General features: G+C 42.9%; 1 protein-coding gene across 4 annotated transcripts in view; it reads left to right on the forward strand.

Annotated features, from left to right (window-relative positions):
- The window catches only part of RNF157 (ring finger protein 157), a 51,722-nt gene that overhangs the window by 22,080 nt on the left and 4,324 nt on the right, over positions 1–25,318 (forward strand). The window contains exons 5-19 of one of the 4 annotated variants that reach the window (XM_088482507.1): positions 1,334–1,480; positions 3,105–3,222; positions 3,342–3,474; positions 10,570–10,613; positions 12,788–12,835; positions 13,397–13,468; positions 13,598–13,757; positions 13,994–14,106; positions 14,337–14,569; positions 15,087–15,192; positions 15,695–15,806; positions 18,274–18,467; positions 18,545–18,598; positions 20,747–20,792; positions 21,092–21,190. In XM_088482507.1, coding sequence (XP_088338633.1) covers positions 1,334–1,480; positions 3,105–3,222; positions 3,342–3,474; positions 10,570–10,613; positions 12,788–12,835; positions 13,397–13,468; positions 13,598–13,757; positions 13,994–14,106; positions 14,337–14,569; positions 15,087–15,192; positions 15,695–15,806; positions 18,274–18,467; positions 18,545–18,598; positions 20,747–20,792; positions 21,092–21,190 — 1,679 coding nt within the window. Of the gene's footprint in view, positions 1–1,333; positions 1,481–3,104; positions 3,223–3,341; positions 3,475–10,569; positions 10,614–12,787; positions 12,836–13,396; positions 13,469–13,597; positions 13,758–13,993; positions 14,107–14,336; positions 14,570–15,086; positions 15,193–15,694; positions 15,807–18,273; positions 18,468–18,544; positions 18,599–20,746; positions 20,793–21,091; positions 21,191–25,318 lie in introns of those variants that run through there. The other 3 variants (XM_088482508.1, XM_088482509.1, XR_015880220.1) reach the window with 3 other exon arrangements.

Here is a 25,318-nt window from a genome sequence, read left to right on the forward strand (position 1 = left end):
TGCCCTGACTTATTTTTGTAATACAGTGTGATTTGTGACCTTTCCAGAGGAGGATTTGTATACAGTTCTATCTCTTTATCCTCCCCTTTATAACACCACCTCGCTTATCACAGGCATAGTCTATGCACAGCGGTATATTATAAGATACTAACTCATTTGCATCTCCTTCATAATGCCAATTTTATAGAATAGTATTAGGGCTCAATCCAATTACACGTGAAGGGCGTGAGTTGCCGTTGCAATTGCGTTAAAATGGCGACAACGGCACCGCATCTCACACCCCTTGCGGCCAGCTCCGAGCCCGTTTTTGCATAATTTTGCTCAGAGCCCAATGGGGCTGTGAGCACTTTTATGTGAAATCTGGCTGTCGCAATGACTCGCACACGCAAGTGCGTAGCGTGTAATAGGATTGACTCCTTAGACCATGACCACTTTATCATGTATTTGTAGAGTATGAATGTAAACATTTTGGTAAAGATACAAAATTGTGATTCATCCCTGTCACAGTCATTAACCTGCCTTTGCCTACTTCTAAGTTGTGTTAGTTTTAACTGTTGTTTTTGTTTTTATTTATTTTTATTTTTTTAAACAACATCCATTCCCCTGCCAAAAATGATCCAGGATCCATTGCCTCATGTATGGTGTTAAATTATGAGCACTGCATATTCTTTCCTGTCCAAGTGGCTGCCTGGTTAGCTCACTTCCTGGTCACTCAGGGGTGAGCACACAGTGGAATATCTATAAATCGGCTGTGGATGCATAGGGCTGCCATCAGATATTGTGGGGCTCAGTGCAAATGAAACTGGGAAGGGTCACCTAGTCTGAATTCAATAGATAGTACAAGCTAGCTGGTATTCCTGAGAGAAGGGGGTCTGCTGAGTGACAGCCAGGGGCTCTGTGAGACAGTTGATCCTGGCAGCTAAACAGTCTGCCTGGCAGACCCCTTGTGATTCCCCATATTGTTGTACCCCCTAGTGGCAGCCCTGTTAATGCTATTTTATGAAGATAAGTTTGGCTACCTGGCAGTACTGGCAGGTTTAGTCTGCAAGTTAATAACAAATGTTTTGTTTTTCTTTTTTGTTACGAAACAGTGCTTTATTTAGATAAAAGTATTTTTGGCAGTAATCCGTCTTAAATATGTGGAGCCTTTCACCACAGAAACCTAGACTTTCCTCCTTCCTTTTTTTTTTTTTTTTTTTATGTTGTCCCATTAGTTTATTAGTTGGTTTATTAGCTGCAATGTGACTAGGATTGTACATAACTGGTGGGTACATTTTATCCAATCCTGGCTGGAGCTGTTCAGTGTTTGGTTATAAAGTCTCTGCGTTGCCAGGTGTACAGAGGAGGCGAAGCCCAATGCAGTGGAAGGCAGCCGACCCAAGGTACATTATAATGTGGAGTTCACCTTTGACACGGACGCACGAGGGGCAATCACAATCTATTACCAAGCAACTGAAGAGTTCCAGGGCGGCATTGCCAGGTAAATACAATAGAAGTGATTTGAAATGTGGACGTTTCTTAGGATACAGTTTTTTTGGGGGAAGTTCTATTTCTACTGCATTCTAGAAGCTCCTTGTTTAGGTTGAAGGGTCCTCCTTTATGCCATTAGGACTTTGTAAATCAGCTGAATTTCAGCTGCTGTGGAACTACACATCCTAGCATGTCCTAATAGAAAAACTGTGCAGGGCATGCTGAAATGTGTAGTTCCACGGCATCTGGAGGGCTGCATGTTGACTACCCATGCGGCAGATAGAGGTAAATTGTTGTGTGCAGATGTTCTCTACATATAGGATCTGGTCATTGTCTATTGGGTAATTCCTTTTGAAGTATTGTCTATCCAGGTCACATGTAGTGTAATAACCAATAGAAATGAATGCTGCACGTGGTGCTCCATATTACTATTGAAGTGCAGCATCCATGTAAGAAGGGTGTGTGTGTGTGTGAGCGTGCGTGTGCGTGCCGTTCAAACGCAATAATAGAAACACAAAGGAAAAGAAGTGCAATCTCGGTAAAAGCAAGTCTCTTAGTTTTCAAAAATTATATTTATTGACAAGTTTGGCAAAAAAAGTAATACATATTAAAACACACAAAATACAAAAACTATTGCACTTTCTGATATACGCATCTATATAAATGCATTAAACTATAGACAAGACTTCTACTGCAATATAAAATGTCAGATAACCTACAAGTTCAAGAAGTGTGATAAATCACATAGGCTTGCAAGCCAGGAGTGTATTGTACTCCAGTATTTATTATCTGTGAGATTCCAAAATATGTGTGCTGGAATTATGCTGGGTACACACGGGACGATCTGTTCAGCGAATGGTGTCGCTGAACGATCTCCCTTGAAATTACTGGTGTGCTGGATGAACGATATTGTTTATCCACACACCAACAATTTCACCAACGATTAACGACCAACGATCTTTCTCCCATATGGCAAATGCACGATATCGTCCAGATTGGTCTGCTTGCATGGCCGATATCGTTATCGTCCAGCGGGAGTGCGCATCGTTGGTCGCAAACACATGGAACGATATATCGTTGAACGATATCGTTCTCATTCACATCGTAACGGTATATCGCTCCGTGTACACACACCTTAAGATTGGAACAAATAGGAACAGTCTCACCGTTGTAGAAATATCCTCCTGTAATAATCTGTGCCGTAGGCCGGTGGTATGAATGCCAGATGGATGCGGGCCGCTGTAGGACGGTGCTCCGGAGGAATGCAGGGACCAGCTAGGGGCTGTGGTGTGAGACTTGCGGGTATCTGATGCTTCTAGCAAAGGTGCCATACTGCATTAAAATGCAGTAAGCAAGCTGACAAGTTCCTGGATGTCACAACAGATCACACTATTATTGGCTCCATTGAGGACAGTCTTGCCTCTGTCAGTTAGTTTCCTCCCTGCCCGGACTCTGGTGTGGGCAGGGAGATGTGGTGTGGTGTGGTGTGGTTTTTTATTTTTGTTTTATTTTTCTATGTACTGGCTTGTCACTATCCTATAGTCTGTACAGATCACTGTTTATAGGCTGTGGCAGATTTTTGCTTATGGATCCTGCATCCTGGAACCAACCCTAACTTTTTACATTTTCTTCAGTTACCTTCCCAAGTCTAGCAATCTGCAGTCAGAGACGGTGCACTTTAAGAAAGGGGTCAGCCAGCAGTTCTGTCTTCCGTCACATACTGTGGACCCCTCTGAGTGGAGGGAAGAGGAGGTAAAAGAAAAGCAGAAATGCTACATTTTGTGTATATGCATACATGTATAAGTTTTACTATATGTGAAGTTCCCTTGTATAGGACAGTTCATGATTATTGATACCATTCTGCATTTCAGTTGACATTTGACCTGGATCGAGAAATCTATCCAATGGTTGTCCAAGCTGTAGTGGAAGAAGGAGAGGGTGAGAAATGGCCCTTTCAATCTGCTTTTGGCTTATTATTTCACATGTCGTCACTATCCGACTCAAGTTAGTATTCAGAATGGATTCCCTGCATATCTAACAATTTGCCCTACTGCATATTTAGAACAAACTAGGTCAAACTATTCTGGAACAATCCATTCCTTGCATGGTCACATCACTTGTATGATAAGCCCAGCACCTTTGTAACTCTGATCATCCCACAAAAGAAGACATTTGCTAATATCATGATAAGAAATCAATACAAGAAACACACATGCGGATTATGTGGTGTCTGTGACAAGTTTGCATAATTTAAATATTGCTTAAATAAGTTAAAAAAAAATGTTTTATTATTGATTAACCTACAAATGTTTGTCTAGGGTTGTTTTGCATACAGGTCAAACTTAACAGTATGCTCCTGTTGCATGTTAAGTAATAAGGAAGACAAAACAGATAAGGAAATGAAATGAAATGAACATTAAGTTCAGTTAATCCATTACAAACTGTCTAGGAAAGGAACATTAGCAGGTACAGTATGTTGACAAATTGAACACATTTTAACTAGCTCACCAGTGTAAGGGAAAGGAAAGTCTCATTATGAAGGAAAGACAGATTCACTGTATTTTTAGACAGAGAACGATCCTCAGATAGTAGTTAATAAACATGTCTTGTTCTACGGCGAAATAATCACTCTGTATTTCTGTTTAGTAAGCAGGAGCTACATACTTAGCTGTAGTTTGTGGAGAAGAACAAATGTAACACTTGGCTTCTCCTTGATAACAAAAGGATCCATAGCTCATTTCTTTCTCACTGCTCATGTCCTGATATGTGACTGTATTATTAAATATAGATAATATGTGCAAAAAGGGGCGAATCCATAAGGAACTAAATTTGGGTGCACTCTATATGAAAATCTAAATGAAAACATAACTGACGACAATGCGCGAATAGAGCACTGAAACGCTGGAATATATCCCATTGTGTGTCTTATTTTTCCTGAGGGCCGCCGGCTCTCCCACTCCCTCTGCAGGGATCGGGGCTGCCACTCCCGCTGCAGGGATCGGGGCTGCCACTCCCGCTGCAGGGATCGGGGCTGCAGATCAACTTGGGCAAACCCAAACTGGATGATAGCAGGCATACCCCTATATATTGGGAGATGAGGGGGATGGTTTAAACTGAATGTATTGACTGGCTGAAAATCACCCTGAAGAGGACATAATATTTTATAAAGCGGAACTTTCATCTGTGGAATAACACTTTTTTCCCTAATATCCTATTCCTAACCCAGAAACACACAATATATAGCCATATATGCAGATATATAGTTATAGAAGCAAGCTGAAACTTAAAATATATGTATCTACTCTTTGATGCGCGGGCATAGCCAGGTTTTGAAGTGAGGGGGAACGAAGGGCAAAAATAGGTGCTGGGGGTGGGTGGGGGTAATTCAGGGGAGTGGATACATCATTCCTCGGGTGAGATCATGTCATGGGTGCGGATATGCCCTCCAGAGCCATTTCATTACTGCATGCAGTGAAGGCACCGACCATTGATTGACACTACCACTTTAAATGCCCCTAGTAGGTGTCACATTATGCCACAATTTAGTGCCTTCTATAATTCCCAATATGCCACACCGTAATTCTCTCAGAAATTCACATTATGCCACACTGTAGTGCCCCCATGAGGTCACATTATGCCATATTATAGTGCCCCCCCAGTGTGTAACGTTATGCCATAATTTAGTGTCCTCAATAATTCACAGTGCCCTATCAGATCACATTATACCACATTGACATAATGATGAAGGTTCTATATAGAAACATCAGTGATTACTGGAGCTGGAGAGTGTCACTGCACAGGGAGCAGAGTGCCGTGCTCCGCCTCCAGCCTTCAAGAAATGGCCGGCGACGCTTTGAGTGGAGCGAAATGGCAGATGAGGAGCCTGCACAACATGGCTCAGCTGTCACCAGTCACCTGACTGCTGCGCTGCTCAATCGGAGCTGAGCTCCGTTTGCGGCAGCGAGGGGCAGAACCTGTGGATGCCCCTAGGCCAGTGGTGGCGAACCCTGGCACTCCAGCTGCTGTGGGGCTACATATCCCAGCATTCCCTGCCACAGTTTTAGCATTCCCTAATAGCAAAACTCTGGCAGTGCATGCTGGGATATGTAGTCCCACAGCAGCTGGAGTGCCAGGGTTCGCCACCACTGCCCTAGGCATTCCAGTCGCCCTAGGCATTTGCTCAGAATGCCTATGCCTAGGGTTGGCTCTGGTTGTATGATTAACCAATCATACCAAACAGTTAATCACCAACATTTTCATATGTAGGTTGAAAGACAGTCATTAACTGAAACAGAAATGGCTGTGTATGATGCTTAAAACTGGGTGAGGAGCAGCCAAACTCTGTTACAAAGGTGAGGTTGTGGAAGACCGTTTCATGTCACATACATCATGGCAATACTGAGCACAGCAACAAGACACAACGTGTAGTACTACTGCATCAGCAAGGTCTCTCCCAGGCTTGTACTGTGTGGCATACTGTGTAAGGAAAATGGGGGGGGGGGAGTTGTACTGTGTTATCTAATGGGAATTTGTACTGTGTAGCGTAATATACAGTCAGGTGCATAAATATTGGGACATTGACAGAATTTTAATATTTTGGCCTCTATTCACCACCACAATGGCTTTGAAATGAAACAAACAAGATGTGCTTTAACTGCAGACTTACAGATTTAATTTGAGGGTAATTACATCCAAATCAGGTGAACGGTGTAGGAATTACAACGGTTTCTATATGTGCATCCCACTTTTTAAAGGGCCAAAAGTAATGGGACAAACTAAACAATCCTAAATCTAACCTTTCACTTTTTAATACTTTGTTGCAAATCCTTTGCAGGCAATTACAGCCTGAAGTCTGGAATGCATAGACATCACCAGACGCTGGGTTTCATCCCTGGTGATGCTTTGCCAGGCCTCTACTGCAAATGTCTTCAGTTCCTGCTTGTTCTTGGGGCATTTTCCCTTCAGTTTTGTCTTCATCAAGTGAAATGCATGCTCAATCGGATTCAGGTCAAGGGATTGACTTGGCCATTGCATAACATTCCACTTTTTAGCCTTAAAAAAACTTTTTGGTAGCTTTTGCAGTATGCTTCGGGTCATTGTCCATCTGCACTGTGAAGCGCCGTCCAATGAGTTCTGAAGCATTTGACTTAATATGAGCATATAATATTGCCCGAAACACTTCAGAATTCATTCTGCTGCTTTTGTCAGCAGTCACATCATCAATAAATACAAGGAAACCAGTTCCATTGGCAGCCATACATGCTCACACCATGACACTACCACCACAATGCTTCACTGATGAGGTGGTATGTTTTGGATCATGAGCAGTTCCTTTCCTTCTCCATACTCTTCTCTTCCCATCACTCTGGTACAAGTTGATCTTTGTCTCTATCCATAGGATGTTGTTCCAGAACTGTAATGGCTTTTTTAGATGTTGTTTGGCAAACTCTAATCTGGTCTTCCTGTTTTTGTGGCTCACCAATGGTTTACATCTTGTGGTGAACCCTCTATATTCACTCTTGTGAAGTCTTCTCTTGATTGTTGACTTTGGCACATATACACCTACCTCCTGGATAGTGTTCTTGATTTGGCCAACTGTTGTGAAGGGGTTTTTCTTCACCAGGGAAATAATTCTTCTGTCATTCACCACAGTTGTTTTCCGTGGTCTTCCGGGTCTTTTGGTGTTGATGAGCTCTCCGGTGTGTTCTTTCTTTTTAAGAATGTTCCAAACAGTTGATTTGGCCACACCTAATGTTTTTGCTATCTCTCTGATGGGTTTGTTTTGATTTTTCAGCCTAATGATGGCTTGCTTCACTGATAGTGACAGCTCTTTGGATCTCATATTGAGTCGACAGCAACTGATTCCAAATGCAAATGTCACACCTAGAATCAACTCCACACCTTTTACCTGCTTACTTGATAATGAAATAACGAGGGAATAGCACACACCTGTCCATGAAATAGCTTTTGAGTTGATAGTCCCATTACTTTTGGCCCCTTAAAAAGTGGGAGGCACATATAGAAACCGTTGTAATTCCTACACCATTCACCTGATTTGGATGTAATTACCCTCAAATTAAATCTGAAAGTCTGCAGTGAAAGCACATCTTGTTTGTTTCATTTCAAAGCCATTGAGGTGGTGAATAGAGGCCAAAATATGAAAATTCTGTCAATGTCCCAATATTTATGCACCTGACTGTATGCAATGGGGGAATTTATACTGTGGGCATAATGTGTAAGGGGCACTACAATTTAGCGTAATGTGTATAAGGGACACTACTACAGGTATGTAGTATAATGTAAATAAGGGGCACTACGGTGTGGCGTAATGTGAAGTGGGGGTACTATAGTGTGGCCACGCCCTTTCACTACGAGACCATGCGGCACACACTGTCTCTGTTTAACAATGAGGGGGGCGGCTCCAAAGCTCATTCTGGCACAGGGCACAAAAATGTCTAGTTACGGCTCTGCTTAACACAGATTACATTTGCGTCTCTTTCAGCACAATGGTTTATGAAATGCACACAATAATTGCCTATGCCAGTAGTGTCATGAAAGGGGTGCAAGCCGCATCTGGGTTTCGCCCTCGGAAGGGGTGACTCCAAAATGCCGGCTCCTCTGAAGTGACAGGAGCCGAGTGCTGCAGTGTGACATTCTCCTGCAACACCCGGCTCCTGTCATAGAAGAGGAGCTAACAGTGCAGACTGCCCAGTCTCCGGGGGCAGGCCAGGTGATGCCGGCTGCCCCGGAGTGATGTTCTCGGGGTCCCCCGCAAGGCCATGTCCCTTTTTATATAGACCATGCCCCCTTTTCGGACTGACGCGCACGTGGGTATCAGAGTGCACACAGTAGCTTAGAGTCACATGATTTGTCTCCTCAAAACAATCAAGCAGGGCATTCGCCCTGAAGCACCAGGCTTCTAGGGGTTTCTTCTCTTGGTCACTTGTATCCTTCTCTGTGTGAGAGTGTGATTCTTCAGTGCATCAGTCTTCCTTCTCTCCTAAGTTTTACCATAGCTCTCCTTTTTCTTATCGTGACCTAACTAGCCATCATGTGTTTCTCACCAAGTCCTAAAGTGTGCTAACTCTAACTTTGATTTTACTTCATAATCAAGGGATGGACAAGGAGGCATATGCCCCCAGACTGCCCCTTTTGAAATTCTTCACTATCAGGCCCCAAACACAAATTCATAGCTAGTATTGTTGACTATAGCAGGCTCCCTTAGGAAGGAGTCTGCAACTATGGGACCCCCATCACACTTTGCACTGTAGAAGACAGAAAATCAAAGAAGAGAATACATTAATATTGACTTCAGTAAGTGCATGAACAGTAAATTCTATTTTACTTTTATTATTAATATATTGTTTAACTTTAAAAAGTATCCAGTGGCAGAACTGATGCCGTTGCGGTAGGCACAGCTGCTACGTAGCCTGGAGGTGAGAAGGGGGGGGGGTGAGCCATAGCCGCTGCACACCTGCAACTATATAATTTATCAAAGTCACAGGGCTCAAACAAGGCTTTGCTGTGCTACATAAATATGTACACACGCATATGTACACTGAGTGTCCAATTTATGATAACCGCTGGATTAGTTCTTTTTTTAGCTACTTTTGCCTTCAATATGGCTTGAATTCTTCTAGGCATGGATTTTATTAGAAGTCACTGTTTTGTGGAGAATATTAGCAAAAATGTGATGAAATTGCATCTCCATAACATTACCTCCGCCAGCCTGAAGAGTCGTGACCATGCAAAAAAGATCCCTGCTTCATTTGTCTCCATATCCTCACCCTGCCACCTGCATGGTGTAATTGAAAATGTGATTCGTCAGACCTCATTACCAGTTTCCAATCGTTTATAATCCAGTTCCTGTGTTCCTGGGCAAACTGGAGACATTTCACCCTGTTTGCAGCAGATGACAATGGCGTACAGAGAGGCCTTCTGCTTCTGTAGCCCATAAGGTGTAATATGCAGCGTTCTGTTTGTTGAGAAGCCAACTGATTTGGTCCCTGATTCAGATTATCCGCAATTGGATGCACTGCTGCTAATCTATTGGACTGGATAACTCTGCCCACTCATCGTTCTACTAGAGCTTCCAGTAGCCATTTATGATCACAGGCCTTGCGCTCAGATAGTGTTTGTCTGCTGGCACGCTCTGTGTGCACCACCGCTGCATCAAGAATCATTCCACATTCAAAGCCTATCAGACTGCATTTTTTGCCCATTACTTAATGAGTGATTCACTTAATTGTTCTCTGCACACCTACACTTTTTTTGTTATTTGTTTTTAGAAGTTGCACATTTTCGGCCACACCACACTGATTTTGAATATATATGTCCCACAAGGAGGATGACAGTCACAGGTAAACATAAGAAATATGGGCAGATTTCTGTCTTGGCCAACCGATCGACTAATACTGCGTACACACCTATAGATTGATCTGTCCAATCTGTCTGGTGGGAAGGAAAATCTGGTAATGTATGGGAGTAAATAACAATAGAAATTTGCTCCCAAACACTAGAAAACGGACCAGATTTTTTTCCCATTAGGCAGAATGGACAGATCTATCTATAGGTGTGTACGCAGCTTGATTGAAGGAATGCCTTTGTGGACATTTATATATGGTGACAGGTCTATCTAAGAAAACCGTTCACTCCATCACAAGATCTAGCATTTCAGTGAACTGTACATTACTAACGTCTGCAACATCGTTCCTGTTTAAATAACTTTACATTGCAATTAGGATTTTCCCCTGGCAGTACTATTAATGGTAGACTTTGTAAAACTGCATGGCAGCTATGCTGAAAGTTTCTGTGTGATGTTAACCAGTCATATTATGCACACTTGTCACGTGATATATACATGTCGTCATGTGTGTTTCTCTTGCCAATTTCTTAACATATTGGCAAATTCAGGTTAGCTAGGGTAAAATGAGTGAAGACCTGTTGGTACCATCTGGTAAAGTGACCACTGTATAGGTTTCTTGTGAGGAACAGATATGGTTATTTAATGGAGTGCTGAAGATGGTGTTTTCACAGGAGTGCTATGTTATCATCGCTGGACTGATACTAGCAGCTCTTATTTTCCTTTTTCTTTTGCAGAACATCTTGGGCACTGCCATGTGCTAATGGCAACATTTGAAAGGGTGAGTACAGGCCATTAACTGGGAGTGTGAGTATTTGTCAGTGCTGTGCTTGGTGGGGATCTTGGCGCTGATACTGTGACTCCTTAGCAAATTTTAGCAACTCAAGCTCCCAGCTCTGTTCTTTTGGTGGCACTGTTGGCCCCGTTGTACCGCCACTAAGTAGAGGCTGGTATTTCGCACAAAGGTAACCTCATTTTTGTTCTCAAATCAAAGTTATCGATACACACCTAGAAATTGTTATTTCTGAATTGGTCCTAATCTTCAAATGATCCAATCATTCATCCATACAGCTATGCACACACACTTGGCCCAGATACACTAATCCTCGCCACATCACATGACTAGTCAGGGGGGGGCATGCTCTGTTTCCTGAATAACAATTGGCTTTGCATACCGAACCATGTACGTTTTGTTTGTTGCATACACCCGATAAATAATTGTTCACCCTATACAAACTGCTCCCCCCCCCCCCCCCCCGTTCTTTCTATGGCAGCAGACATTCATTGCCCTGGCTATAATAAAATTGGAGCCGCTGTAACAAATCATCCCTGATACAGAGAGAGACAAGCAGTGAGATCGATCAGCAGCAGCCTTCTCCGCTATTTGTGATCATTGGGAAGCTGCTAAGCAGAATGAATGGGAGGAATGTAATAAATGTATATAATCCTATGCAGAGCTGAATGTAGACCTTTTTGTGGATTGTAACTTCTGGGAATTTGCACTGCGCCTGCTCAGAAATGGGCGCACACAAGTATGGGTGATGCAGATTTGTGCACAGCTTGGGCACTTTGGCCCTCATTCAGAGCCGCTCGTTAGCGGCAGTACGCTCGTTCCGAGCGATGTTTGCACATCTGCGCATGCGTACGCTTTTTAGTACGCATGCGCGAACCAGTCAGTGCGGCCGAAAATCGTTTGTACGCTATATAGCGAGTGCCTGCTATTTTGAGTGACAGAATGAGGCGTATGTGGGTGGTAACAGGGGAAGGTGCTTGAAAATGGGGAGTGGAGATCCGAACGCAGGCGTGCTTAAAGGTCAAAACGGGCGTTTTATGGGTGTGTATATTTAAAACAGCAGCGTCATTGACCACGTCACTGGGTTATTTTAGAGCCAGAACTGCTCGCAAATTTGTGGTAGCAAACACCAACCACAAGAATAGCGAGCAGTTCATACGCTGGTCGATGTACTCGATTAATCTAATAAATAGCGGACATGACGTAGGATGCGTGCGGCCAGGGGGCGTTTTTAACAAATAAACGAGCGTATGTTTTGCTCGTTCGTTCAGACTTAGAGGTGTGAACAGACTGCAATGTGCGTACGGATCATTTGAATAGCCACCCCTTGTTTTTAAACGAACGACCGCAAATAGCGAACGGCTCTGAATGAGGGCCTTTGATCCTTGCCATCGAAGAGGCAAAACTGGGATGTAGCTGGGCTTTCTCATGTCAGCGTATTCACACAAATGTGGGCTATGCAAACCTGGATGTAAGAGAAATACTTGTTTGGAGGTGTATCCTTCTGCACCTAGTACAGGGTAGGTGCAAGTGCTCAGTGGTGATGATGCCTAATACTAAACTAGGTGCCCTGGCAGCATACGGGCGAATTTACACATTTTCTGTGCCTGCTTTTGAGCATTGTTTGCCCGATTTATTTCCACCTCGTGTACCGCTAAACGCTCTGCTTTATAGTAGTGCAAATGATTGGTCATGAAGGTATACACAGATGCAGAACAGGTGTACTAAGCAAATGAATGAACAGGAAGTAAAGTCCAGTCCCCTACTACAATAATACCTACCCTGTCATATTACACTTTTCATAAAGAAAAAAAAAAAATCTTCCAAAAATACAGCTCAGTTAAGACATAGAACATAAAATCATGTACCTATACATGGTCACTTCTCCTAAGTCACACATTCTGCAAGTGGGGAAACAATCTCTCCCAAAGGTCTCTTCTCAGCAGGCTCCTATTTTGTGCGCAGGTATTGGGTTAAGAAATCTTTCCTTATGATTAGTATGCAGAGGGATTTCTGTCCACGTGTAATTTACTTGCTATGCTGTGAGGGTTGTTGGTGCAGTTTCTGTATAGCGGGCAGGTATGGAGCTGCCTGCTTGGTAAATGAAGGTAACCTTTGGATTGTCCCCTTCCCTTCCTGACCTCCATGTTCTCTCCTTGCAGCACGCAGACAGCAGTTATTGTGTGAAGCCCCTGAAGCAGAAACAAGTGGTGAGGCAAAGTTAATGGCAGAGTATATTGCACCCTAAGGATCAGCTGCCACTGGGGGCCTGATTCAGCGAGGAACGCAGTTGCTTATACGCACGCAATCGGTCAATTGCATACTGCGCATGCATGTACTAGCCACTGCAGAGGATACGCAGGCCCATGGCAGAGTGATTGACAGGAAGTGCCATTTGTGGGTGGCAATGAGGGGATGGTCGGGCGATCGCAGGCGTGCCAGTACGTTTCAACAGCGTTGCAGGGGCGTGCATAAATTAGCCAATGCGATACCAGATGCCGCATGAGGCCTCATAGCGTACGCTGAAGTAAGCAAATCCTGAGTAAGGTCTGGGCTTCGTAACTGTCCAATGTTACCGATTGTTTCTCTATGATGGACAAGTATACGGATGTGAGTATGGGAAGTGGGTGTCTTAATGTTAGGCTGCGATCGCAATGTGAATGCCAACATATACATGTCACCACTGATATTAGTAACTGCTTTGCATGCGTATAAGCAAAATAGCGATCCGTAGTGGATCAGGTGCTGAGTCTTCATCTCATCCTCTTTAGGTGGACGGGGTCAGTTACCTTTTGCAGGAAATCTACGGGATAGAAAATAAATATAATTCACATGACTCTAAAGTAAGTACATAGTTTTTTATGTTAAAGTATGTATTTTTGGGTTTGTGCATACTGTATTACATGTGTACAAACTTGTATCTATAGTACACTTCTCTGTTAGTGTTACACACATTTTATATCCTATTCCAGGTGGCAGAAGATGAAGTCAGTGACAATAGTGCAGAGTGTGTGGTTTGCCTGTCTGACGTACGTGACACGCTGATTCTGCCATGCCGGCATCTGTGCCTGTGCAGCACGTGTGCAGACACCTTACGTTACCAGGCAAGCAACTGCCCCATCTGCAGACTGCGTGAGTTTCCCATCTTCCAACCTGTAAGCTGCTGTATTCCTTATAGCTCCTCGTCCATGTTCATTTCCTGTGTCTCCATTTAGACCAAGTACTAACATCTGTAGGGTTAGCTTTCGTTTCTTTCCACCTCTTGTCCTACAACAAACTAATCATATTAACCCCCTTTTGCTGAGGCCTTGAGTCCCATTTGCAGTCAGTTGTATCTGATCTGAAAGACTTCCCATTTACTCCTTCAGCTTTTCGAGCTCTCCTTCAAATTCGGGCAATGAGAAAGCTCCCAGGTCCTCACTCACCTGCTGGGTTCAGCCCTATCATTGCAGCGCCGACCTCCGACTCAGAAGAGCATACGGTAAGTGCAAGTCATGTGCAGTATCTCAGTGTGGTCTGATCCTCACGTTCTTCTGCACTTATCTCTTAGCCCCTTTCCCCCTCTATGTATCTGCTGTCTATTTCTGCTTCCTTAAACCCTCTTCATTCTCCCCGTGCCTCTTCTACATCATCCCTCTTGGCCTTATCTCTTTTTGTTCATTCCTTTAATTTCACCAACACAACATTTGCATCTGTTCTGCCCCATTTTAGTCTGCTGAACACGTTCCTCCTGGGTACGAGGTTGTATCACTCTTGGAGGCTTTGAATGGACCCCTGGCACCATCACCATCTGCTCCTCCGTTAAGGGCTCTAGGGGATTCTCGCCGGCCTGGAGTACTTCCTTCATACGGCAGTGACATTCAGCTACCCCATCTGCGCATGCACTCTCCCCTGCAACACTTATGTGGGAGCCAGGCCCTAAAGCTGAAGAAGAGCATTTCCAGGTTAGTCATTAAAATATATTGGGAATACAATTTCATCTCCCCTAACCCTTTTTGTAAATTAAGGATTCAAGTAATGCAATAGATTTACATCAGGGGTTTACATTTATACTGCTAGAGTGTAGGTTTCAAAGTACAGGGAAGGTAACAGGTGGTGATGTATTCCCCACCCTTTTTGTGAGAATGAGTTGACCAAAAGGGCCTATCCAACTTTAAACACATCTCTGAGAAACAAACTAGTGCTGGGTACACACACAACGAATCAGTCAGCAGAACTACGTCATTCACAAACCTAATGGGTGTACACCCCCCCCTGGATGCACTTATGATATATCATTCATTGATCGATCGATTTGAACAAACAAATATCGACAAGTGTGTACCCAGCATAACTCTACATTCATTTTTGGGTTTCGTTGTGCGCCATCTTGTGGTTGGTGTAAGATACTGCAGGTTTTAAGCTTGAACCAAATGTGAACACTACCTTGTTGTAAATTAGGAGTATGTGTTTCTCTTGCAGATCGATTTCCCAGAATTCCTCAGTTCTGCAAGAAGATGAAATGGAGAAATCATTCAGTGAAACAGAAATCCGAACTCCAAGAAAAAAAACTCCCCAACTGGCGGAGGTGAGCAAAGGGTGTTTGTCAAAATATTCTGCCTTTTGCATATTCTAAAGCTAATCGGGGCCACCAAGCATTGTCCATACAGATATCAGACGTGATGCAGAGTTGAGCATAGCCCCAGTTTTGTGTGAATTTGCGCTGCACGTCCTGAAAATGAGCGCGAACATGCGCTGCCTGTGCGGTTGCGTCCACATCTCGGGTCTATCTTCTGTGCTTTTTTTTTTTGCGTGATCTTTTCTTTTGAGTAACTTCTATTTTACTTCCAACTCTCTCATCCCCATTATGTTCAGGAGGTAGTGCATGTTAATATTGTGTTGCAATAACACCTTGTGGCGGGAGTGGTATAAACTATTACACCCTGTATAGTGCAAGTGAGTTGTCTAAAGCTATATAAATAAAGGAAGGTAAAGGTGGGGCCAGGAGACCATGTGTGAGTGGTGGAAGTGCAGAGCGTGTGGCAGTGCTATGGGGAAAGTCTGTGCTGAATGTGTTCCTGCTGTCCCAGGAATGTGGAGCGACTCCAGAAAGTGAGAATCTGACCCTGTCTTCATCCGGAGCCATTGACCAGTCTTCCTGCACAGGAACGCCTCTTTCCTCCACCATCACCTCTCCTGAAGGTCAGACACCCTGTTCTCATGCTTTATTGATACGACAGATCCATAAGAAGGTTACCTTTTACCTCATGCTCTTACAATTGTATTTTCACTACAATCAAAATGAGAAAACAAATGAACCTTCCTTTTCTGCACCTTGTAGCAATACATACACATGACACACACATGGCCTGATCATGAGTAGTAAGTAGATTGAGCGATTATTTGCAACTGCGCATGCAGGAAAAGCTCTGAAAACCCCTAAGACGCACGCGTTACCCTGAGTATACACACAAAGGTGCTGCTGCGATTGGGACAGGAGGAAAAGTGATGGGCATTTCTGGGTGGAGACTGGGTGGTGGCTTGAAGTTAATGGAAAAAAAAGTCTGTCTCATGGGCTTGTTATAGAAGTGTCACATGCGTGTCAGTGCAAGCGGCTGCATTCACACACGTACAGATGCAAGCATAGGAGGCTGTGCACATTGGGAAGGAGTTTGTATGGCGCTGGACCGCCGAATGATGCTGCTGAGTACGCTTTTGTGTGTGACTCCGAATCATCCCCACAGCCTGTAGCATATATATATATATATATATATATATATATTTATATTTCTTAATTACCCAGTCATCATTCCACATACATCCAATCTAGGGTAACCTAAGGTTATTGCTGTGTGCCAAGGTTGCAGGAGTATATCCCAGGTAACACTGTCAGGATACCTCAGTGAAGCAGGGAGAAGGTCATATAAATGGTTTATTAAGAAAAACACAGTTGTAGCAATAAAACCTAAACAACAGACTATAAGCAAACAAGAGTGATAGCAATAACATCAGCTCACATAACTGTAATGAGAAGTAAGAAATCCATCCATTCAAGAGGCCAATGAGACCGTAGGAGTGGAGATCATGCTTTGGGGGACCCATCAATGTATTTTTTAAAATTGACACAACACAAAGACAATTTGATTTGTCACAATGCTAAAACTCACTTTTTTGGGGGGGACGTTTAAAGTGCGACCATTGTTTATGCACAAATGAGACCGCAGTGAAGCTAAACAATATACATCAGCATGAAGACTATGGAGCTTATTCAGACCCGCTAGCAAGATGCGATCACTCGCTGGCCAAAAGAGGCCGGATATTTAAATTAAGCGCTCGCACTGCTTCGCGTCAGGACGCCCACTGTGTGTTAGCGAGCCACGGCAAAGTGCGCTCGCAAGTGTCTGAAGACACCCATTTGCCTCTCGCAAAATACGTCATCTCCGGGAAATGTATGATTAATCGGGACCATCTTGAGCCATCGGAGCAGCTCGCAGTCCTTGGGATTGCCTTTCCCCGCCGCAAGCACAGCGATCAGTGCCAGCTGAAATACATGCAGGTGACGTGTACAATGACGCTACTTTGCTAATTATGCACGCCCTTTAAACAGTGTTTTGTGGGACTGACTCCTGCGTTCGCAACACCACTCCCCCGTTCACAAGCACCTTCCCCTGTTACCACCCATAAACGGCAGTATCTGTCACTCAAAGCAGCGAGCTGATAGTGGCTTACGAGCTACCAAAATCAGATCGCAACGAATGGCTTGCGCACGCGCACTGCGAATTATACGCATGCGCAGATGGGCAAAAATCGCTCACAGCGAGCGATCGTGCCTAAGCGAGCGGGTCTGAATCAGGTCCTATATGTTGGATCTCTCCTGCAATGTTTACTATAGAACTATGTGCATAGGAAACCATGTCCACCCTTCTAGTGACTTTATCATAGAGGAGTTAGCGCCCCATGGTCTAGTTTACACCTAGAAAGGATCTCTGCTCTTTGACCTGTCTAATGTGTTACCTTGCTTTTTTTCTAAGCATATGTTTGCATGAAAAACAAACTCATACATATTCTATTACAATTAACACACACTTGCCTGCAGTTTATATCACTATGCACTCAACGTAATCTATAATAATGTAAATCTATTAGGTGTTCACTTATTTGACAAGTTGTATGTTAAATATATTGTTTGGGGCTCTTTTCCCCCATATTTAGAAAATGTGTTTAAACCTTTCCTTGTAATATCTGTTAACAAATTCTGCCACAGATTTGTCTAAAAAGCTTAAGTTCACCTGGCAGAATACAAGATACCAACAATCTGTTTCTGACAGTGACTTATAAAGGGTTTGGTTTCCTTTGATTTTTATGTGACAAATCTAATATTCCAGTTATGACCACTAGGTGTCATTATTTCTTTCTATAACCTGTTAATTGTGATCCTCACCCACTCCATACCCACTCTTCTGTGCCCAAATCCTTTCCTTACCACAAACCAATTTGCCCTTATATATCTGTACTTTCCTTCTCAATCTCCTGTCTCCATTTCTTCTCTGCACTTTATACGTCACCCCCTCCCACCGCATTTCTGTCATTTTCTTTCTCCCTCCATTCTATTGTCTTTTCTTGTTCAATACGGTCTCCCTTGCCCCATCCACCCTCATTTCTTGCGCAGACCCCTTGAGCAGTAGCCTGGCGCAGTCCGTAATGTCCATGGCCTCGTCCCACAGCCAACAGTCCCAGCTCAGCACAGACACCGTGTCCTCCATGTCTGGGTCCTACACAGCGGGTATAATGGAGGAAGAGGAAGTGGGCATCACTCCATCTCCTCCAGTGGTGCCCAGTGGATCCCCATCTGAAGAGGGAGAGGTGAGACATGAGCGCTTTAACCACCAAACAGTGATAGGTCATCACATCACTAACCATGTATTCTGTCTCTCTTCTAGCTATCACCAGAGGGACACTTTGTGACTGTGTCTGCGGATGAAATGGATGCTGAGGTACTAACCTATGGTATAAATATGAGGGAACAGAAGTTAAAGGGGACAGGTCTCATGTTGGCGGGGGTGCTGGCCTCGGTAAGTGTGTACACACTTGCCAATGCCGGCAGCGACGAAACGACAGTGGGCAGCATGGCCCCTGCTGCTGATATCGCAGACGGACGCTCATCATCAGCGACTTAGCGGGTACACCCTGCCCGTTTTGGACGGTATGTGTAGTCAGCGGCACAAAGCTTTCTTATAACATTTAGAGTATTTTATTCTGTCTACAGAAGAATATTAAGATGACAGAGATCCAATAAAGGGCAACAAAAATTGTGATTTCAAGAACATACAGCTTACGGGTGTGGTATAAGAGATAGACAGTAATTAGTTAGACAATGTCTAGATAGACACCAGATGTTAGACGGTCAATAGTTAGACAGGGAAAAAAGTTACACAAACAAAAGTCAGAAACATTAAAGTTAGACATGTAAAAAGGTCGACCGGGTCAAAAGTTTGGCACGAAAATGGTCGACAATTTTGTTTTTATATTTTTCTTAGCCCTAATCTTTACCCTAACCCTCCCCTTGGTCCCTAACCGTCTGGGTAAGTGCCTAACACTAAACCTAACCCTAAAAAAATATAAAAAAAATGTGTCGACCATTTCTGTGTCTATCTTTTTCATGTCGAACTTTTGACCCTGTCAATCTTTTGTACCTGTCGAACTTTTTACATGTCTAATTTTAGTGTGTCTGACTTTTGTCTGTGTCGAACTTTTATCCTTGTCTAACATCTGTCTGTCTATAGTCCAGAACCCACTGCTTACAGGGAAGTCTCTAAAAAAAAAAAAAAATTTAAAATTAATTTTATATATTTATAATATACAGTTATCAAAATATACCCCTCGCCACCACAACCCCCAGCTGAATAGACTTTCTGGCGTTGAGCTTTGGAGAGACTGTGCCCTCTGCTAATGACAAATTACTGGCTCTTACACTGGCCCTGCTTGTTGTCAGAGCCTCATTTACCTTGAGCATAGGGCATATCAAAATTAAAACAAATTAGTTTAAGAAAAGGTGAATTTTCATAAGATTTGAAATAAGAATCCACCAAATTCCATATACAAGAACAATATCTATGTATTTACAAAGAACTTTTTGAAAAAATACACATTCAACTATGATATAGAGATAGAAAAAAAAAAAAATTATGAATATATATCTAACAAATATATTATTGTATTCATGTGTAAAATGCTTTAGTATGTATAACTAAAATGTTTGAAAGCCAAAATAAAAACATTATGAAAAAAAAATGTGAATTTTACATCAGGAAAGCAAAAATTGTGAAAACTTGAATTGAGTCCATATGTAAACAGAGAAGAGAAATTGTACATGCTGCTGTATACACACACAATGTGGATCTCTTGATAGATAGATAGATATTTATCTATCTATCTATCTATGTATATGTTCTGATGATTTGCAGCCCACTTATAGGCATAAGTGGTGCTTGTAAGTGGTCACATTGCACTTAAAAGCCATGATTTATTTTGTTTCCTCAACCTTACTAACTATGTAACCTGGAATGAGCATAGATGAATATGCGTCTCATGTTTAAGCTGCTTCTGGTGATTTGTGTGCAGAACTTGCTGCTGTTTCTTTGATTTCTCCTGAGGTTAGAGATGGGCATACTCAATCATGAATAATTATGGGTGATTATAAGTTGTACACATCAGTCTCTTTTCCACTTGCAGCTGAATGGGGTGTAACTGGGTGGTCATGGGGTATTCGTACATAGGATAACTGTCCTGAGGGCATGTAGACACAACTGCGGGCTGTGCTAAGTTAAGCAGAGCTTTCTTGTGTCAGACTGGTGCAGATGACTTCTGGTTCCACAAGCGGATGCAGAAGCACGTTACCATCTTATAGATGCATGCAACTCTGCTTATGGGGGAATATCTGCATTTATTTCCATGCATGTAATACAGATGCAGTTGTATGCAGCTCTGAATTAGCCCCCTGTAAGGTATTGAGATACTAAGTAAGGGCTGAAAAGAGAGGAGAAACATGTTGACTACTTGTATTGTCCCCATTATTGTGTGTACACAGAGAGGGCAGAGACATTGCTGTATAGTGTCACTAACACTTTCTCATCTGGTTTTAGGGAAACGTCACCGAGGAGGAGTTTGCATCCCCAGAAGAGGATGATGGTAACAGCCCCAACACTTACCCTGTTGAATGTGGCTCATGTACATGCTAGTAGCATAACAAGTTAGATCCTAGGATAAGGAATGTCACCATCCCATATAACCACTAGAAAACCAGTTTATCATCTTGCTGGATTAATGTAAACTGCATGTACTCCCCAGTCCTGCATGGCCTAGATATTGCCGTCCACAGCTCTCTTCCTCTTCTTACTGTGCACACTAGATACCTGGGCCAGTCTGTATTGGTCAGTCTGTCTGGTGTCCTACCCTGCCCACCTCTAACTTCCTTAACTCTGTTGCAGGGCAGAGGACTGGCAGAGTGTGTGACAATAACAATGATACTCGCGTCACGCTGCGGGACGCTCTGGACAATGTGCGGGGCTCTGAGGGCTGCCTGGCCGGTGAGTGGCTGCCTCCTGAACATGAACTCTCCCGCTACCCATCCATCCATAGCGATGGCTTTCACTGACCTGAACACCCTCTAATAAGTGTGAATGGGGGGGCACGGACACTCCTTTTCTGTCTCTAAATTCCTCTTCTCCAATGCCTTGTCTGTATATTTACCACTCTATCCTATTCACTCTGCTCATGTTAGGTAACATATTTGTTTATACCTCTTCTCACTGCTTTATTTTATAACACTACCCCTGTCTGCTCTCTAACGATCTCTAAGTTTGCCTTTCTTACGTGCACCTGGAGGCTTTGGATGCAGCCATTTTGTGGGCTGAACTAGTGCCCAGGAGAATTCAGCCTATCAATGCACTTAGAACCAGTGACCTCACAGGGGCGAGTAGCAAATTGATAGACCGCATTCTCCTAAATATTGGATCAGCTACCTCTGCTGTGTGTGAGTGACAGGCGTGCTTTTACCCATAACGTACAACTGGACATCCTATAACTCTATATGTTTATGAAACATCTCAAATTCTATTGCAGTCCGCAGTATCTCCTCCTTTATCTGCCATCGTTACCTCTCCTCTTTTTTTTTTTTCCTGATGTTTCCTCTCTCCCAACCTATTATTCTCTGTATTTGTTATGAGTCTCACTGCCCACCCCTTCTGCCCAGTCATTTCTCACTTTAGGTCCCTTGCACATATCTACTACTTTCCGTCTCTCAGTCCCAGTATTTCTCCATCTTGCTCCTCTTGTTCATTTCCAATTTCTAGTTCTCCATCATCCCCTATAACCTGGCTTTATATCATATGTTCTTGTTCTTGCTTTCTATCTTTCTTTCTCACTTATCACTTAATTGCTGTAAAAGTTCATGTTCACTATGTGTCAGCTGTGCTCACTGCTTCCTGCTGTGCCTGACCCTGCTCCCCACCCTCTCCCTGCTGCAGCCCACCTGCTGATAAGCATGCCCCCTCACATAGGGCTGCAGCACCACTCTGGGGCTTTGTGTGCTATGGGGCTTCAGGTAACTGTCCTGTTAGGCTTCAGCTGCATGAGACAAGACATGGCAGCACATCTGTGTATATGATACTGCCCCCTAATGAGAGACTGGACAAGATAAGGCTACTCCCTGTCATTAATCTACAAGGCATGGTTAGGTAATGCTACTGGGAGGAAGAATTCTTTACAATACAAGCATTAACCTAAACCAAGAAGCTCTATATTTATGTTGGGAGATCTATAAACTGACCATTATGTTCAAATGTCCAATGCTGCGATTTCTTTACATGGGATTTGCAGTTCACTTAATCGAATAAAGGCAAATAGCCATGTAAATCTCTTCTTTTCAAACCACAATGACCGAAATGATCCATTCTGCATTGCCATGTTTAGAGGGATCTAGTAAATGGCAGAGGTCCTGATTCAGAGATGGACACTAATGCGATCGCAGATGACTCTTCGCACAGAACGCAGCTGCGAAAAATGTGCTAATAGTTCCAAAGCTTACCCAAGCATTGGTACACCCACTGCTGCCTTCTCATCTGTGTCCGACGTCGTGTACCAGTGTTAATATCGATAACATCGACCAGCCATGCAGCCCTTGTGGCAGGTTTGACCTGTCTCAAATACAGCGGCCCTCCTGACACGCAGAGAGCTCTCATGCTGCGTAGAAGATCTCAATGACTAACTTATGCATGCCCTTGTAACAGCGTTTAAACGGTCAGACACATCTACGTTTTTCTAAGCACTGCCACGTTATAGTACGTCTGGTATATAAAAGAAAGCTTCCTTGAATTTGGAAACCCTTTAGAGCTAAACTCTTCCAATCTTGTAGTTTGGGACACTAAGGTTGTGATGGATACAGAACGGATAAAATCTGTAGTTGGTGCTGAAAAAAAATAAAAACTTAGCATTGTATAGTAAATATGTCAGAGAACGTTTGAGTACAGAGGCAACTGTCAGTGTATTTGTTTCACTGCGCAAAACTGGGACAAAGATATTTTGTTTCGCTTGGAAAAAAAGATTTTTCTCTCCAACGATTTCTGACTTGAAAAGTGATGTTGAACCTTTCTAGAGCTTTCATTGTCAAAACAGGGAGTAAAGCTGCATACACATGTAAAGATTTCCTGTCCAACCAGCCAACTAGTTGATTGGTTGGAATGAGAATCTGGTAACGTATGAAATTAAATGACAATCAGCAATTTGCTCCCAAATGCCGGAAAATGGACAAAAACTGCTGTTTGAACAAATTGTTTAGATCAAACATTTAACAAACTTGTCTGAACGACCATTTTCATCTGTTTTCTGGCATTTAGGAGCAAATTGCTGATCATCATTTACTCCCATACCTTACCAGATTTTCATTCCAACCAATCAACTAGTTGGATGGTTGGACAGAAAATCTTTACGTGTATATGCAGCATAAGATTTGGACAAGTTCTTTGAATATGAGAACACAAGTATACAAAGAAAAATGGTAGTTGCTCAGATCAGCTTAATTGCATAACACAGGTGCTTGTAAAGGGCGGGGTTTACTCTGAACACAGAAAAAAAGAGAGATTTGCCCTCCAGCACACTGCAGCAAAAACAATACTTAAATCCTACATAATAATAGAGATTTAGAGGTATTGGTTACACATATTTGCAAATATATGAATAAGCGCCAGGCCAATCGTCAAGGCTCCTCTATACTGGCGTCCCTAATATTAAGGGGCTCACGTCCGAGAAGCAAGGCACCCCAAAAAAATTCCAACCAAGGGCCATCCCCAGGGCATCACACAAAAAAGGGAAAAAGGTGATAGTGAAGTATGTAGAAAAGATGTGTAAAGATAAATCAATAAGTGTTAATGAAATGATAAAGAATTAAAATGACATATATAATGTACAAACAAATAGAGAAGTGATAAAAATATTCTATGTGAATTAAGTGGTGATGCCATGAGAAAGGCCCAGTCAGAACCCCCCCGGGGGCCCCACTTCCAAATGCTCACCCCAAAATAATTATTGCTACATAATGGTAGCACCCACTCTGGGTCATATAATTACAATTGATGTACTACATGATAACAGTACATATGTAAGCTGAGAGCTAACTTACCTTGGAGGTACCCCAAAAAACCTCCACATGGCACTGTAAGCATCAGCACCTCCTCCTAATGCTGACTGCCTTCATGCCTCTCCAAATTTACAAAGAAAAATGGTAGTTGCTCAGATCAGCTTAATTGCATAACACAGGTGCTTGTAAAGGGCGGGGTTTACTCTGAACACAGAAAAAAAGAGAGATTTGCCCCCCAGCACACTGCAGCAAAAACCATACTTAAATCCTACATAATAAAAATTAATGAAATTAAATGACAATCAGCAATTTGCTCCCAAATGCCGGAAAATGGACAAAAACTGCTGTTTGAACAAATTGTTTAGATCAAACATTTAACAAACTTGTCTGAACGACCATTTTCATCTGTTTTCTGGCATTTAGGAGCAAATTGCTGATCATCATTTACTCCCATACCTTACCAGATTTTCATTCCAACCAATCAACTAGTTGGATGGTTGGACAGAAAATCTTTACGTGTATATGCAGCATAAGATTTGGACAAGTTCTTTGAATATGAGAACACAAGTACTCAACCTTCTCTTTCCTCAAATGGAGTTCTTTAATGGCTACCATTTTGTGTTCTACGTGAATTTCAAGTGGCTCTCTATCTGAAAAGCTCTCTTCTGATGTCATCTATGACCACAGCTAGTGGCATATTCCAATCAAAAAGTGCAGCTTTTGGTGTTTAATTGCCATGTACCAGATGTACTATCACTCACTTTGCGAGTAGGTTCTCTTCTACGTGTGGAATCGCAAGACATTTGCAGCGCGTGCGACTTTGATGTATTCGCAATAGCAAAACGCTCATTCTGCGTAAAATTTAAATTGTGGCCATCCCTGAATCGGGCTCAGATTAACCTCACTGGTTTCAGACAGGTTAAGATTGCCTGAAAACCAGTGAGATGGGTGAGGTTTTCTATGCATTTCAGTGAGCAAGAAAGACCATAGAAATGTTTTACTGATTGAAATGAATGGGGAAAAGCTTAGGGCACCCTAGAACATTTCCACAACAGCATTTGTGACACAACGGCCATTGTTT

Source organism: Taudactylus pleione, unplaced genomic scaffold (assembly GCF_031769625.1).
Source record: "Taudactylus pleione unplaced genomic scaffold, aTauple2 ptg000290l, whole genome shotgun sequence".
Lineage (NCBI taxonomy): Eukaryota > Metazoa > Chordata > Amphibia > Anura > Myobatrachidae > Taudactylus > Taudactylus pleione.